The 12,276-nt window shown below is 39.2% G+C and overlaps 1 protein-coding gene across 2 annotated transcripts; it reads left to right on the top strand.

Annotated features, from left to right (window-relative positions):
* Positions 1–302: 302 nt before the first annotated feature.
* On the top strand, positions 303–6,717 carry LOC137712260 (CMP-sialic acid transporter 1). 2 transcript variants are annotated; one of them, XM_088684580.1, is made up of 10 exons: positions 303–410; positions 755–981; positions 3,574–3,657; positions 3,822–4,036; positions 4,182–4,260; positions 4,668–4,837; positions 5,219–5,405; positions 5,689–5,766; positions 5,863–6,166; positions 6,509–6,717. In XM_088684580.1, exons 2-9 carry the CDS (start codon positions 931–933, stop codon positions 6,004–6,006), a joined length of 1,008 nt encoding a protein of 335 aa, XP_088540706.1. In that variant the 5' UTR covers positions 303–410; positions 755–930; the 3' UTR covers positions 6,007–6,166; positions 6,509–6,717. The 2 variants fall into 2 exon arrangements, with proteins under 2 accessions (XP_088540706.1, XP_088540705.1); XM_088684579.1 differs by lacking the exon at positions 303–410 and having other exon boundaries at positions 747–981.
* Positions 6,718–12,276: the final 5,559 nt, after the last annotated feature.

Genomic DNA, 12,276 nt, shown 5'->3' on the forward strand with positions numbered 1-12,276 from the left:
AGGCGAGGATGATGTGGTCCTCCGGATCTCCAAAGAACAGATTCGGAGATGATTCTGATTCGTAAAAAAAGTGTGTGAATGACACCATTGTTGTATATATTTTTTATGAGTATATTGATATTTTTATACTAAGAAGATAAAGAATTTGAAGAAGTCACACAATGAGCATTATTTGAATCTAAAATCTCTCGTTATTGTGTAAATTTAGTATGATATTTTTCATTTAATTATTTATTAAAATATATTTTTTTTAACCGATAATAAGTCTTAGATTAATGGGTCAAGTTCACATCGTTACGAACTATTTTCATTTAAGATACGACATATGTCATGAAATCAACAAAAACATGGTAAAGGCGACACGATTGCCAGTTCTAGGTTGGAGTGGAAGGAGATTTAGAGCTGATTTGGTATTGCTGTGCTTTGAAAAAAAAGCTGTTTCTGCTGTGCTGTAAGAATAAGCAGCTGTGAAATAAAGCAGCAGAGTGTTTGGTAAACTTTTTTGTAAAAGTGCTTTTGAAAAAAAAAAGCAGTATTAGAGTGTTTGGTAAACTTTTATGTAAAACAGATGTGAAAAAAAGCCGGTTTTTCAAAGCTGGGTTTTGCAGCTTCTTGTTTTTGGCTTTTTTTCACCTAAAACTGTGAAAAAAAAGCTGAAGCTGAGTGTTTACAAAACACAAAAATAACTCCCAGTTTTTTTTTTTATAGCAACTTTTTTTCAGAATCACCTCAGTAACAAACCGGTCTTAATCAGCAATGCCGCCAGACTGCCAATCTCTCAGCCGACAAGTTTCGCACCCAAATCGACGCTGATTTTATCATCGCCGTACACATGTAACCGGAAAGTCCAATGCCCGAATCAGTTCGTACATTTTCTTAGCAAAGCCCCAAACTTTACGCGAGCAACCGCTGGTCATTTGGAAGAAGACGATGCAGTGGTATTTCGTTGCCGCGCTGCTCACCGTGCTCACCAGCTCTCAGGTCAGTAAACCTTCAGACTCTACGATTTCTGGTCGTTTTGTTACTACCCTTTGCGTTTCACTGTTTTCTGGATCTCTATTCGCTCTCAATCCTCTGAATCTGGGTTCTACAATGTTTGGTTTTTGGACCGAGTTACGAAATTTGAGAAATTTTTGTTCCAGTTCAGCCCAAATCGATTCAGTGTGGCTGTAATTTAATTCTCACCGAAATAATTATTTTGGAGTTTTTTTTTTATTACATTTTATTTAATATGCAGCTTTCTGTTTGTGTAATTACGTCTTACCCAATACTTGAAATGTGAATTTATTAGTGACAATGGCGAATTGATTCCCGTTTCCGACTGATTTTATTTTTTATTATTTATTTTTGAAATGGGGCTTTGAATTGTTATTATTGTGTAGTTTGGCCTGCTTATGTTGACTGAAAGAGGTGCTGATGGAATTATATCATCTAAACTTTGGCTAATATTTGAGCACTGAAAAGTACAACTGCGGGCGCTACATTTCTCGAGCTGTTTAAAGAACAAAATGAATATGAAAGGAAATCAGTTTTGTGTTTTTTTTTTTTGTTTTTTTTTTTTTTTTTTTTTTTTTTTTCCAATTCCAAGTTTCTGAGCATTGAGTAATTCAAGTGAAAATGCTCGAAACTTGTACACGATATGAGTTGTTTCTTGAGATCTTAGGATGGATGAACTCGCATGTAGTTTTGTAGCACTCACGGTAAGGGGTCAAATGGAACTTCAACAATTCATAATTTGTATGTTTTAGGAAATGTCGTAAAGGATTTGTGATGTAAGTGCTGGTTTTGGATCAATTTGCTGTTTCTGACCCGGAAGAATCCTATGAACCACATTGGAGTACAAACTAACATTCATTTGCAAGAGAGTGAGATTATACCAGAATTATTTGTTTTTTATTTACAAATTTGAATCAGTTAGTTACAACTCGAGGAAATGCTCATTTTTCTGTATGAATCATTCGACAGCAGTCAAGTTGGTATTTTATTTTAGCATGGATTAGGCATAGATTGAGTTAAGAGACATGGGTCTCAAACAATCAATTCGGGTTCATGTTAGGGCGCTCGACCATAGAGGCAACGTATCTCTTCTAAAGATCGATGGAACGATATAGGAGATATGAAAAAGGATTTGCACATGGTCTTTATAGATTTGGAAAAGCGTATGATAGGGTCCCAAGAGAGATTTTGTGGAGGATTTTAGAGAAAGAAAGGAGTACGAGTAGCATATAAAAGATACGTATGATGAAGTAAGGATTATCGTAAGAACTCATGAAGGACAAACTAAAAGCTTTCCTATAACTGTAGGGTTACATCGAGGCTCATCGTTAAGTCCTTACCTTTTTGCATTGGTAATGGATGAGTTAACGGGACATATTCAAGATGATATTCCTTGGTGTATGCTTTTCACAGACGATATAGGGTTGATAGATGAAACTCAGGACTGAGGAGGGAGTAAATGTGAAGCTTAACTTTTGGTTGGAGGTGTTGGAATCTAAAGATCTTCCCCTAAGTAGGTCAAGATAGAGTGTATGAAGTGCAAGTCTAGTGGGAAATCAGGTTCAAATGAGTTAGGGGTGAGGATTGCAGATCAAGAAGTACCAAAGAGCGAATGCTTACACTATCTTGGGTCTATCTTGCAAAAGAAGGGAGAATTGAATGGAGACTTCAACCATAGAATACAAGTTAGATTATGAAGTGGAAGAATGCATTGTGTATGTTGTGCGACCGTCGTATACTACTAAAGCTCAAGGAAATTTTTTATAGGACTGTAGAAAGGCTAGCAATGCTTTATGGCATGGAATGGTGGGTGTTTGATGAGAATTCTTAGTTGGATGCATGGGCACACGAGAAAGGACAGGATTAAGAACAAGGATATCCGAGGTAAAGTAAGAGGAGTTGAAATTAAGGATAAGATGAGAGAAAATCGGTTAAGGTGGTTTGGACATGTGAAACAAAGACTTATAAACGCTCAGGGTTAGAAGATGCGGTTATGAGACAGAGACTCAGGGTCAAAGGGGTAGAGAAAGGCCTAGGAAGATTTGAAAGAGACTCTAAGAAAAGACTTGGAGTACTTAGATCTAATGGAAGGCTTGGCACAAACCGAGCATAGTGGCGCTTTAGGATTCATACAGCCAACCCCACTTAGTGGGATAAGGCTTTGTTGTTGTTGTTGTTGTTGTTGTTTTTGTTGATTATGGATTGCTGAGTGTTGTTAAAGAAAAGGTTTCTTCAGTTTTTGACACACGGAAATCAATTTTGCGACTTCCCGTGCTGAGCGGATAGTTATACGCTTTTATTTTCTGAAAGTGGTTTCATTGCCTTTTTGGCATTATAGCAATCAGCGGCAGCGCTGTCTAGATAAACTTTTATAGACATTTTCCAACAGAATATTGTTCTTAACTTTTTATATCTGGAATATCAGGACTGAGAGAACTTTTGGCTCAAGCCTTTCTTTTTGTGTTGTGTTGGCAGAGGTTGACAGTATTGGTTTAAAAATTTAGTTATAAACATTTATTTCATTTTTCGTTCTGTGATAAATGAGTTTTCATTCATTTATAATTTTATTAACGTCAGGGAATCTTGACAACTCTCTCTCAAAGCAATGGAAAATATAAGTATGACTATGCAACTGTTCCGTTTCTTGCTGAAGTATTCAAGGTACTCATTGCAGCATTTTGCTTGTAAAGTCACTGTGCTTTCCTCTTTAAGCCACCAAATTAGAGATAGTTTTCCACTACACAATGACTCATTTCCTTTCCTCAAATATTTGATGCGTTTTCTAGTTGTACTGATATGTTTCATTGCGGTTCTTTAAATTACAGCTAATAGTTTCCAGTTTACTTCTTTGGAGAGAGTGTCGCATATCACCTTCCGTGCGAATAACTACCGATTGGAGGAGTGTGCGCTTATATCCTATTCCGTCAGTCATATATCTAATTCATAACAATGTTCAGTTTGCCACTCTTGTTTATGTAGATACTTCCACATATCAGATATTGGGTAATCTGAAGATTGTTACTACTGGAATATTGTTCAGGTGCCCACTTTATTAGATTTCCTGGTCACATAATCTGAATGGTTTTCCTTTTTGTTTTTATTTAATTTCTCTTTGTAATTTTACTTGTTCCATTTATATCTTCGTTATTAATTGATTGATTCATCTGTATCATATGATACTTCAGGCTATTCCTGAGAAAGAAGTTGTCTAATCTGCAATGGATAGCAATTGTTTTGTTAGCTGTTGGAACAACCACGAGCCAGGTGATAACAGAAGCTGTTTGTTTTTTTTTGGTTATTGCATTGGGTTTTCTTTTGTCGAATATTCATTTTCAGAGCTGTTTCAAAGATAGATGTTTGTAGTGTTACCTGCTGTTTGATGGAGCATGTTAAAGATATATTGTTGTCTATTATCATCTGACCTTTCTATTATGTTCTTGGTAGAATTCAGAAATATGATCTTTTTGTCCGACCTCCTAAGATTAAAGTGAAATTATTTGAGAAGCGTATATGCTTAACTTAAGTTCTTGTTTACTATTGTCTGATAAAAGAAAATGTGATTCAGGAATTTCTTGAGTGATGCAGTTTTAATAAGCTCTAAAGTTGATGAAATTTGTGCATTAGAACGACCGGCTGCTTATTTGTTGGTTTACTTTTAATTAATGTTGTAGGTTAAAGGTTGTGGAGAAGCGTCATGTGATTCTTTGTTCTCAGCACCAATCCAAGGATACATGCTTGGCATTCTATCTGCTTGTATGTCAGCATTAGCAGGTGTTTATACAGAGTTTCTCATGAAGAAGAACAATGATAGCTTGTACTGGCAGAATGTACAATTGTATACGTAGGTATCTTTTTTCCCCACCATGCCTTGCTTTCTGTGACTAATTTCAGTTACATGATTGTTACTATCTGAAAGCTCAGCGATTCATTTTCCATTTAGTTCAATAAGAATTTTTGTGTGGACTTTCTTATATATTACAACTACAAGTCAGGCCTCTTTATGCACTTTTTAGGATCACGACATAGAAAATATAGCATCATTTGCGAACTCATTATAGTGTGTTGTCTTGTGATTAGCATATAAACTTTCTTTGTTTGAGATATGTGCATGAGTTTTATTTACAGCATGATTAACTGTTTATTTAGAGTGGGGAAAAAAAGATTAACCGTCTGTTCTTCTGAGGATACACACTATATCAGTCCAATGACAATCGTTTTACAGGTTTGGTGTGATTTTCAACATAGCACGGCTTGGATTCGATGATTTCAGGGGTGAATTTGAGAATGGACCTTGGTGGCAACGCCTTTTCAATGGATACAGTCTTACAACTTGGTTGGTCGTGCTTAATCTTGGATCTACTGGCTTGCTTGTTTCGTGGTTGATGAAGTATGCTGACAACATAGTGAAGGTAATTAGTTGAACCTTTGGCATAATTTCCATCGTTCTCATATAATAAGTGTTATTTTCATTTTAGATCAATGCAACATTGTATTATACTAGTGTAAAGCGATCTGTGTGGCAAGATCAAATATAGAGTTTAGCATCCTTTTAAGTAATTTCCTTTTTTCCCTTTTATAGAGCATAAAATTTTCTGTGTTCTTTGGTTTAAAATCAATTACCACCGGCTGCTGACCTGAGTTTGTTTAGCCCTTCCAACTTACTCTCTTTGTTCATTTATTTGCTTCTTTCAGGTGTATTCCACCTCAATGGCAATGCTGCTGACAATGGTTTTGTCAGTATACCTTTTCACTTTTAAGCCCACATTGCAGGTATGTTCCATGCACCGACTGCCCTCTCACTCTCTCTCTGGAAACTACGATTAGGTTATTAATAAACTTTGGTTCTCGTTCGTTTTGTTGTTGCAGCTTTTCTTGGGTATTATTATCTGTATGATGTCACTACACATGTACTTTGCCCCTCCAAACATGCTGATAAACTTACCGTTGCCTGTAAAAGCAACCACTGAAAGTCTGAAAGAAGTTTCAGTCGAACAAAAATCAGATTCGTGATGGTCTCTTTCTTCAAGGCAGATAATACTTTTGGAAGTTGCACTGAATTGCACAAACAGGAGGATAATATAGTTAGGTTAGCTTGAATCAGAAACATTCTTTATGCATCTCAATTCTTCTTTGGACCAGCAGTTTCTGCCAAAGAGAACACTTAAACCTGGTTTGGTACTGAGGTGATTCTGAAAAAAGCTACTGTCAAAAAAAGCTGTGAGCTGTTTTTGTGTTTGGTAAACCCTCAGCTTCAGCTTTTTTTCACAGTTTTGGATGAAAAAAAGCCAAAAACAAGAAGCTGCAAAACCTAGCTTTGAAAAACTGGCTTTTTTTCACATCTGTTTTACATAAAAGTTTACCAAACACTCTAATACTGCTTTTTTTTTTCAAAAGCACTTTTACAAAAAAGTTTACCAAACACTCTGCTGCTTTATTTCACAGCTGCTTATTCTCACAGCACAGCAGAAGCATCTTTTTTTCAAAGCACATCAATACCAAACCAGCCCTTAAGCCTCGCTGGGATTACTCTTCTTGACGTTGGAGAGAAACTGATTCGATCATGTACTTGAACAGATTGACTGCTTTGCACGCGGTTGTAATTTCATTTTTCCTGTATGTATGTGCTCGCTTTGCCTGTTCAAAGTTTATATGTAATTGTGACTTGTTGAAGCATGATGAGGAGATTGATTTATTGAAATTCTTAATTGTTATTCATCTAAACTGTGACCAGAAGAAATGGTTGGTTCTCAGATTCTGATTTAACAACTCCTTGTTAACGAGATGACCTTTGATTGCGACTTTTCCTGGTGAGAGTTGTTCGACTCCCTTGAAATTTGTACTTTCCTTTACTTTACCAACTTTTCTGGGCCTTTTAAATTAGTTCTCTAGTTGGGAACTTGATGAAGTGGTTGCTCTTTACTTCGTTCCTTTGGTAAAATCTCTTTGCGGCCTGGGTGTTTTCACCTATTCCTATTTGTTGGCTGGTGTTCTGGCCAATCGACAATTACTCTCTTATGAGGATGTAGTCAGATCGAGGATGGTCACACTCTGTCAGGTCGAGTGCAATCTATATCGCTTGACTTCTTTACTAATTGGGACCATGGATCGAGGTACGTTCTCAACTAAGGTAACTGATAACAGGTATGGATGTAGTTAGGGTCTGGGATTCTGTATATTTTTGCTATTAGAAGATCAAACACCTGTTCAACAGTCTGCTTTTGTCGACAACTCGGATGGTTACTCCATCTCTGCATTGATGAGGGTTATCAATGGGTATTTCAATGGGGAACGGATAGAAACTATGGGGTTTATGGCAACATTAATGAGAGCTCAAATGGCTACAACAGATCAGTGGGTAGATGTTAGGGTTAAAGTCCGGATCTGGTGCATATTTGTGGGTTTTGATAAGTTTGGGGGTGGATTTGAAATTAAGGAAAGGGAGCGCATTTACTATGCCTTTACCAACCAGAAAAACAATTGGTATTCTTTCTTTATTTTATACAGTCGAAATCAAGAATATAGGTTTTTCCACTGGGTTGTGAGACTAAGAAAGCAAAATGGTGAACTATACAGGAAGCGAAAACAGAAAACAAACTTCAGAGAGAATATGGCGAACGAAGTGGAAGAGTTGGCTATTCAGTTGGAAGGTGGAATGGAGCTCTCAAACATTGAACTAGGAGTGAAGCTTATTGCGAAGGTACTGGTGGATCAACAACTTAATAAATGAGGTGTAAGGAACATTCTGAAGAGTGCCTGGAAAGAGTTTGGGGAGCTTTAGATCAATTGGGTTCAAGAAAATCTGTATGTGGTGCTAGTAAGGGATGAGAGCAAATTGTATCTTAGAGCAGGTGCCTTGGGCTGTAATGAAGCAAAACCTACCTGTGAAAAGATGGACAGAGGATTTTGCGATGGAAGAAGTTCCCATGCACTTGGTTCCTTTCTGGGTGTAAACGAAGATGATTCCACTGTATTTATGCTCAGGAAGAAATATAAATTGCCTGGCCGATAAAGTTGGGGAGCTGCTGGAGGTGGAGGATCTAACCAAGGCTAGGGGATTCGTAAGGATTCGAATCATGGTGGATACCACTAAACCATTGGTTATGGGGTGCTGGGTTATAAGGGAAAGGAATAAGGAGTCTTGGGTGGAGTTTCAGTACGAATGACTTTAGGATTTCGACTATAAGTGTGGAAGAATTGGACATGCTAGCCTTGAGTGCGAAGCACCTGACGGTAGTGGAGATGTGGCAGGCTATGGTGATTAGACTAGAACTAGGATGATTAGAGATGTTCTGGAGGCCCCGAGGATGATAAATGTTATTTAGGGAAGGAAGGGACAAGCGGGGGTTAGTAGAAAGGGAGGGAATCTGGCTCAGATTAGGAAAGGAAACAATACTCTAGGAGAGGATGATAGAGTGACAGTTGGAAGTGGAAGAATAGGGTCATCATCGGAATTGAGAGAAATAACTGCTCTGTGTAGATTGAGGGATAATCATCAATCAATTGTAGTGGCAAGGACTTCGGCAAGCGTCCCTATTCATGCTTCGAGTGGAGGGTTAGGTGATCTTAACACTGATGGCTTGCAGCTGACGGGCAGGGGAAATAAAGGTGAAGGGAAGCAGATAGGTGAGATGGTTGGTATAAACCGGGTGGGTGGTAGAAAAAGTAGGGGATCGGGAAGAAGGCTGTGGTGAGGGACAACATTGTGGGGTCTACCTCACAAAACCCATTAGTGAGAATATAAAATGAGAGGTAGCAATATCAAACAGAGCAGGGGATGAGCCAGCATCTGGCTGTGGTGCAACAACAGTACAATCTTTTTGTGGGTTAAACGGAGGGTGAAGGCCTATTTCAAAGGATGAGCCTAAAGTAGAATGTGAGTAGCTGTAGAGCCTAAAGGCCGACTAAAAGGACAAGGAGACTAACTGGGCCCAGTGTACGTGCTAGGAAGGAAGGGCGTAGAGGAGATGCTGCTGTGACTAGTGGTTCGAATGAGATCAGGTGCGGGACGCAAGCGCCTTGTTAGAGGACAATTTGTTGGAGGTCCTAGTTGCCTCACCTTGAGGACATTATGGATGAGGAGGCAGCAAAGAGGGGACAGAGGTTAGCAAACAAATGTGGTAGTGGTGGTAGCTAGCCCGAAACAGCCACAAATCAGCAATGATACACCTGGTTTGGAACTGCTGTGATTTTGGGTCGGACACGGTAGTTTGAGCCTTACATGGGCTCATTAGACGATATAGACCCTCTGTGGTTTTTTTTTTATTTGAAACAAAAATGAAGAACCACATAATTATTGGAGTTCGTAGGCGGTTGGGGTTTGTAAATGGGTATGATGTGCCTTCAATTGAAGCAGCAGGAGGGTTGAGTCTATGGTGGGATGATAGTTTGGAAGTCAAAATGGTGTCGTCTAATAAGCATCTGATTCATACCGAGATAAGGATCACAGGTGATGAGTGGTTTTATGCTTGGTGGATTTATGGTACACCATACAAAAATGAGAAAAATGATTTTTGGCAATGGATTTCAGAGGAGCTGAGACTGACGGATGTCCCATGGATTTGCGCTCGAGACTTTAATGAGATATTATAAGATGATGAGAAATCTGGAGGGAACCAACGACACCGGACGACAACAACATTTCTACAATCTGTTATAAACAATTTGGAGTTGGTGGATCTAGGGTTTTCGGGGCCTAAATTTATGTGGAGAGGAACTAGAAACGGTAGTTTGGTGCAAGAAAGGTTGGATCTTAGGTTGATTAATGGAGGTTGACAAATTCGATGTACAAATTCGGTGATCATCCATGAAAATGTTAGGGCCTCAGATCATTTCCCTTTCATTCTTAATACTGACCCTTTGGTTCCTAAATGTAAATCTCTATTTCGTTTCAAGGCCTTTTGGTGCAAAGGGGAGGGATGTAGAGAGACGGTAGAAAGGTGTTGGAATGTGGAAAAGGACGAGAGAGGAGGGTGAAAAAGTGGCAATCGAAGTTAAACTGCACTAGAAGAGGTCTGACAAGATGGAGCTTTGATAAATTCAAAAATAGAAAGTATGAGCTTGAAAAGTTGAATTCGCATTTGGGGCATCTCCAACAGAATTGGGTGGAAAATAGTACATAAATTGGAGAGCTCATGGAAACCATCAACCTTCTGGAGGCTCAAGAGGAAGCATATTGGGTTGCTAGATCAAGAATCTGGTGGTTGCAAGCTGGTGACTCGAACACTACCTTTTTTCATCAGTCTACTGTCCTAAGGCACCGTTAGAACAAATTTGCTTGAATCTGGAATGATGAGGGTACTTGGAAGGAGAACCTTACCGGGGTTAGGTTGGCGGTGGAAGATCATTTTAAAAAATTATTTACGTCTGATGGTAATCGCAATTGGGGTGACATTTTTGGTTGTTTGGACTCGGTATTAACTAATGACATGAATGAGGCGTTATGTAGTCCTATCTTAGACATGGAGATAAAAGATGCAGTGTTCAATATGGGAGGGTCTAAGGCGCCTGGTCTAGATGGGTTCCAAGGCATTTTCTTCCAATCATATTGGGATATTATTGAGGTTGAGGTCCATGGAATTGTCGCAGAGTGTCTTGTGGGCGATGGCTGCCCTTTTGTGATTAATTCCACCAATATTGCTTTGATCCATATGGTCTTCAACCTGGAAAATGTCAGTCAGTTTAGGCCAATTAGTCTTTGTAACTATTCTTATAAGGTCCTGTCTAAGATTTTGGTGAATCGATTGAAACCTATGTTGGAAAAGATAATTTCGCCAAGTTAAAATGCGCTTATCCATGGTCGGCAAATCCAAGATAATATTATCTTGGCCTATGAAAATTTTCACTTCCTTAAGTTAAGGAAAACCAAGCAGAAGTTCGAAATGGGGATCAAACTTGATATGAACAAAGCTTATGATCAGGTTGAGTGAGATTTCCTTAAGGCAGTCATGGGACACCTTAGGTTCCAGCGAAGGTAGATTGATATGGTTATGCGATGCGTCAAAAAGGTGGAGTTTTCTATTCTTATTAATGGGAGGCCGGGGAAAGCTTTTAAACCAACCAGGGGTCTTCGACAGGGGGATCCCTTATCCCCTTATTTGTTCTTCATTATCAGTGAGGTTCTCTCATTGGTGATTAATAAGGCAGTACAATAGGGTTATTTGGAAGGGATTAGGATTTTGGCTTTGAGACTTGTGCTCTCACATCTTTTGTTTGTTGATGATACTTTAATGTTCCTTATGGCTACCAAGCAGAATTGCATAAACTTATCTTCCTTTATGCACGTGTATTGCCGAGCTTCTGGACAACAGGTTAGCCTTTAGAAATCGGTTGTGTATTTTGGAGCAAATATTATGCCCCAGTTGGCGTTGGAGCTTTGTGTTACTTTAAATATGCCCAAGGTGGATGATCCAGGTAAGTATTTGGGAATCCTAACAATTTGGGGGATATCGAAGTAGGAGACCTTACAGTATATCAAGGACCGGGTTTTGGCTAAAATTGAAGGTTGGAAGCGACGATTTTTAACTCAAGCGGGGAAGGAAGTTCTTATCAAAGCGGTTGTACAGGCTATTCCTATGTATCAAAGTGTTTCTTTTGACTGCCAGTTACTTTATGCAATGAAATTGACACGGTTGTGTCAAGGTTTTGGTGGGCGGGGATAGACAAGGATCGTGGGATACACTGGATTAATTGGAAGGATTTGGGTTGCTCAAAAAGAAAGGGAGGTATGGGGTTTCATAATTTCAAAGACTTTAACATTGCTTTGCTCGCGAAGCAATGTTGGCGACTGATACATGATCCCGACTCTCTATGGGCGCGTGTTCTGAAGGAGAGGTATTTCCCAAATGTTTCTTTCCTGGAAGCAAAGAAAGGCGGAAGAGCCTCTTGGGCATGGGAGAGTCTGTTAGAAGGGAGGGATCTCATTTTATAGGGTGTTAGATGACAGGTTTTGGGAGGACAGGAGGTTAGGTTTTGGGCGGATAATTAGGTCCCGGGCATCCCATAGGGGCATCCTACCCCTTCCCCTTTCACGAATATAAACAGGGAGTGTAAAGTTGTGGAGTTCATTGACCCGGTATCGAGGGAATGGAATATTGATCTCCTTTCCAATCTTGTATCAGAGGAAGAGTGGGTAGCCATCTCTCACATTCATGTGAGGCCAGCTACGGGACTGGATAAACTTGTTTGGTCGTTCAAAAGGAATGGTTCATTCATAGTGAAGTCTGGATATAGGTGGTGCTACAACCGCCACCCTACTGTGAACCTCATTTGTCATTCCACTTC

This window comes from Pyrus communis, chromosome 14 (assembly GCF_041283825.1).
Source record: "Pyrus communis isolate YQ-2024b chromosome 14, ASM4128382v1, whole genome shotgun sequence".
Lineage (NCBI taxonomy): Eukaryota > Viridiplantae > Streptophyta > Magnoliopsida > Rosales > Rosaceae > Pyrus > Pyrus communis.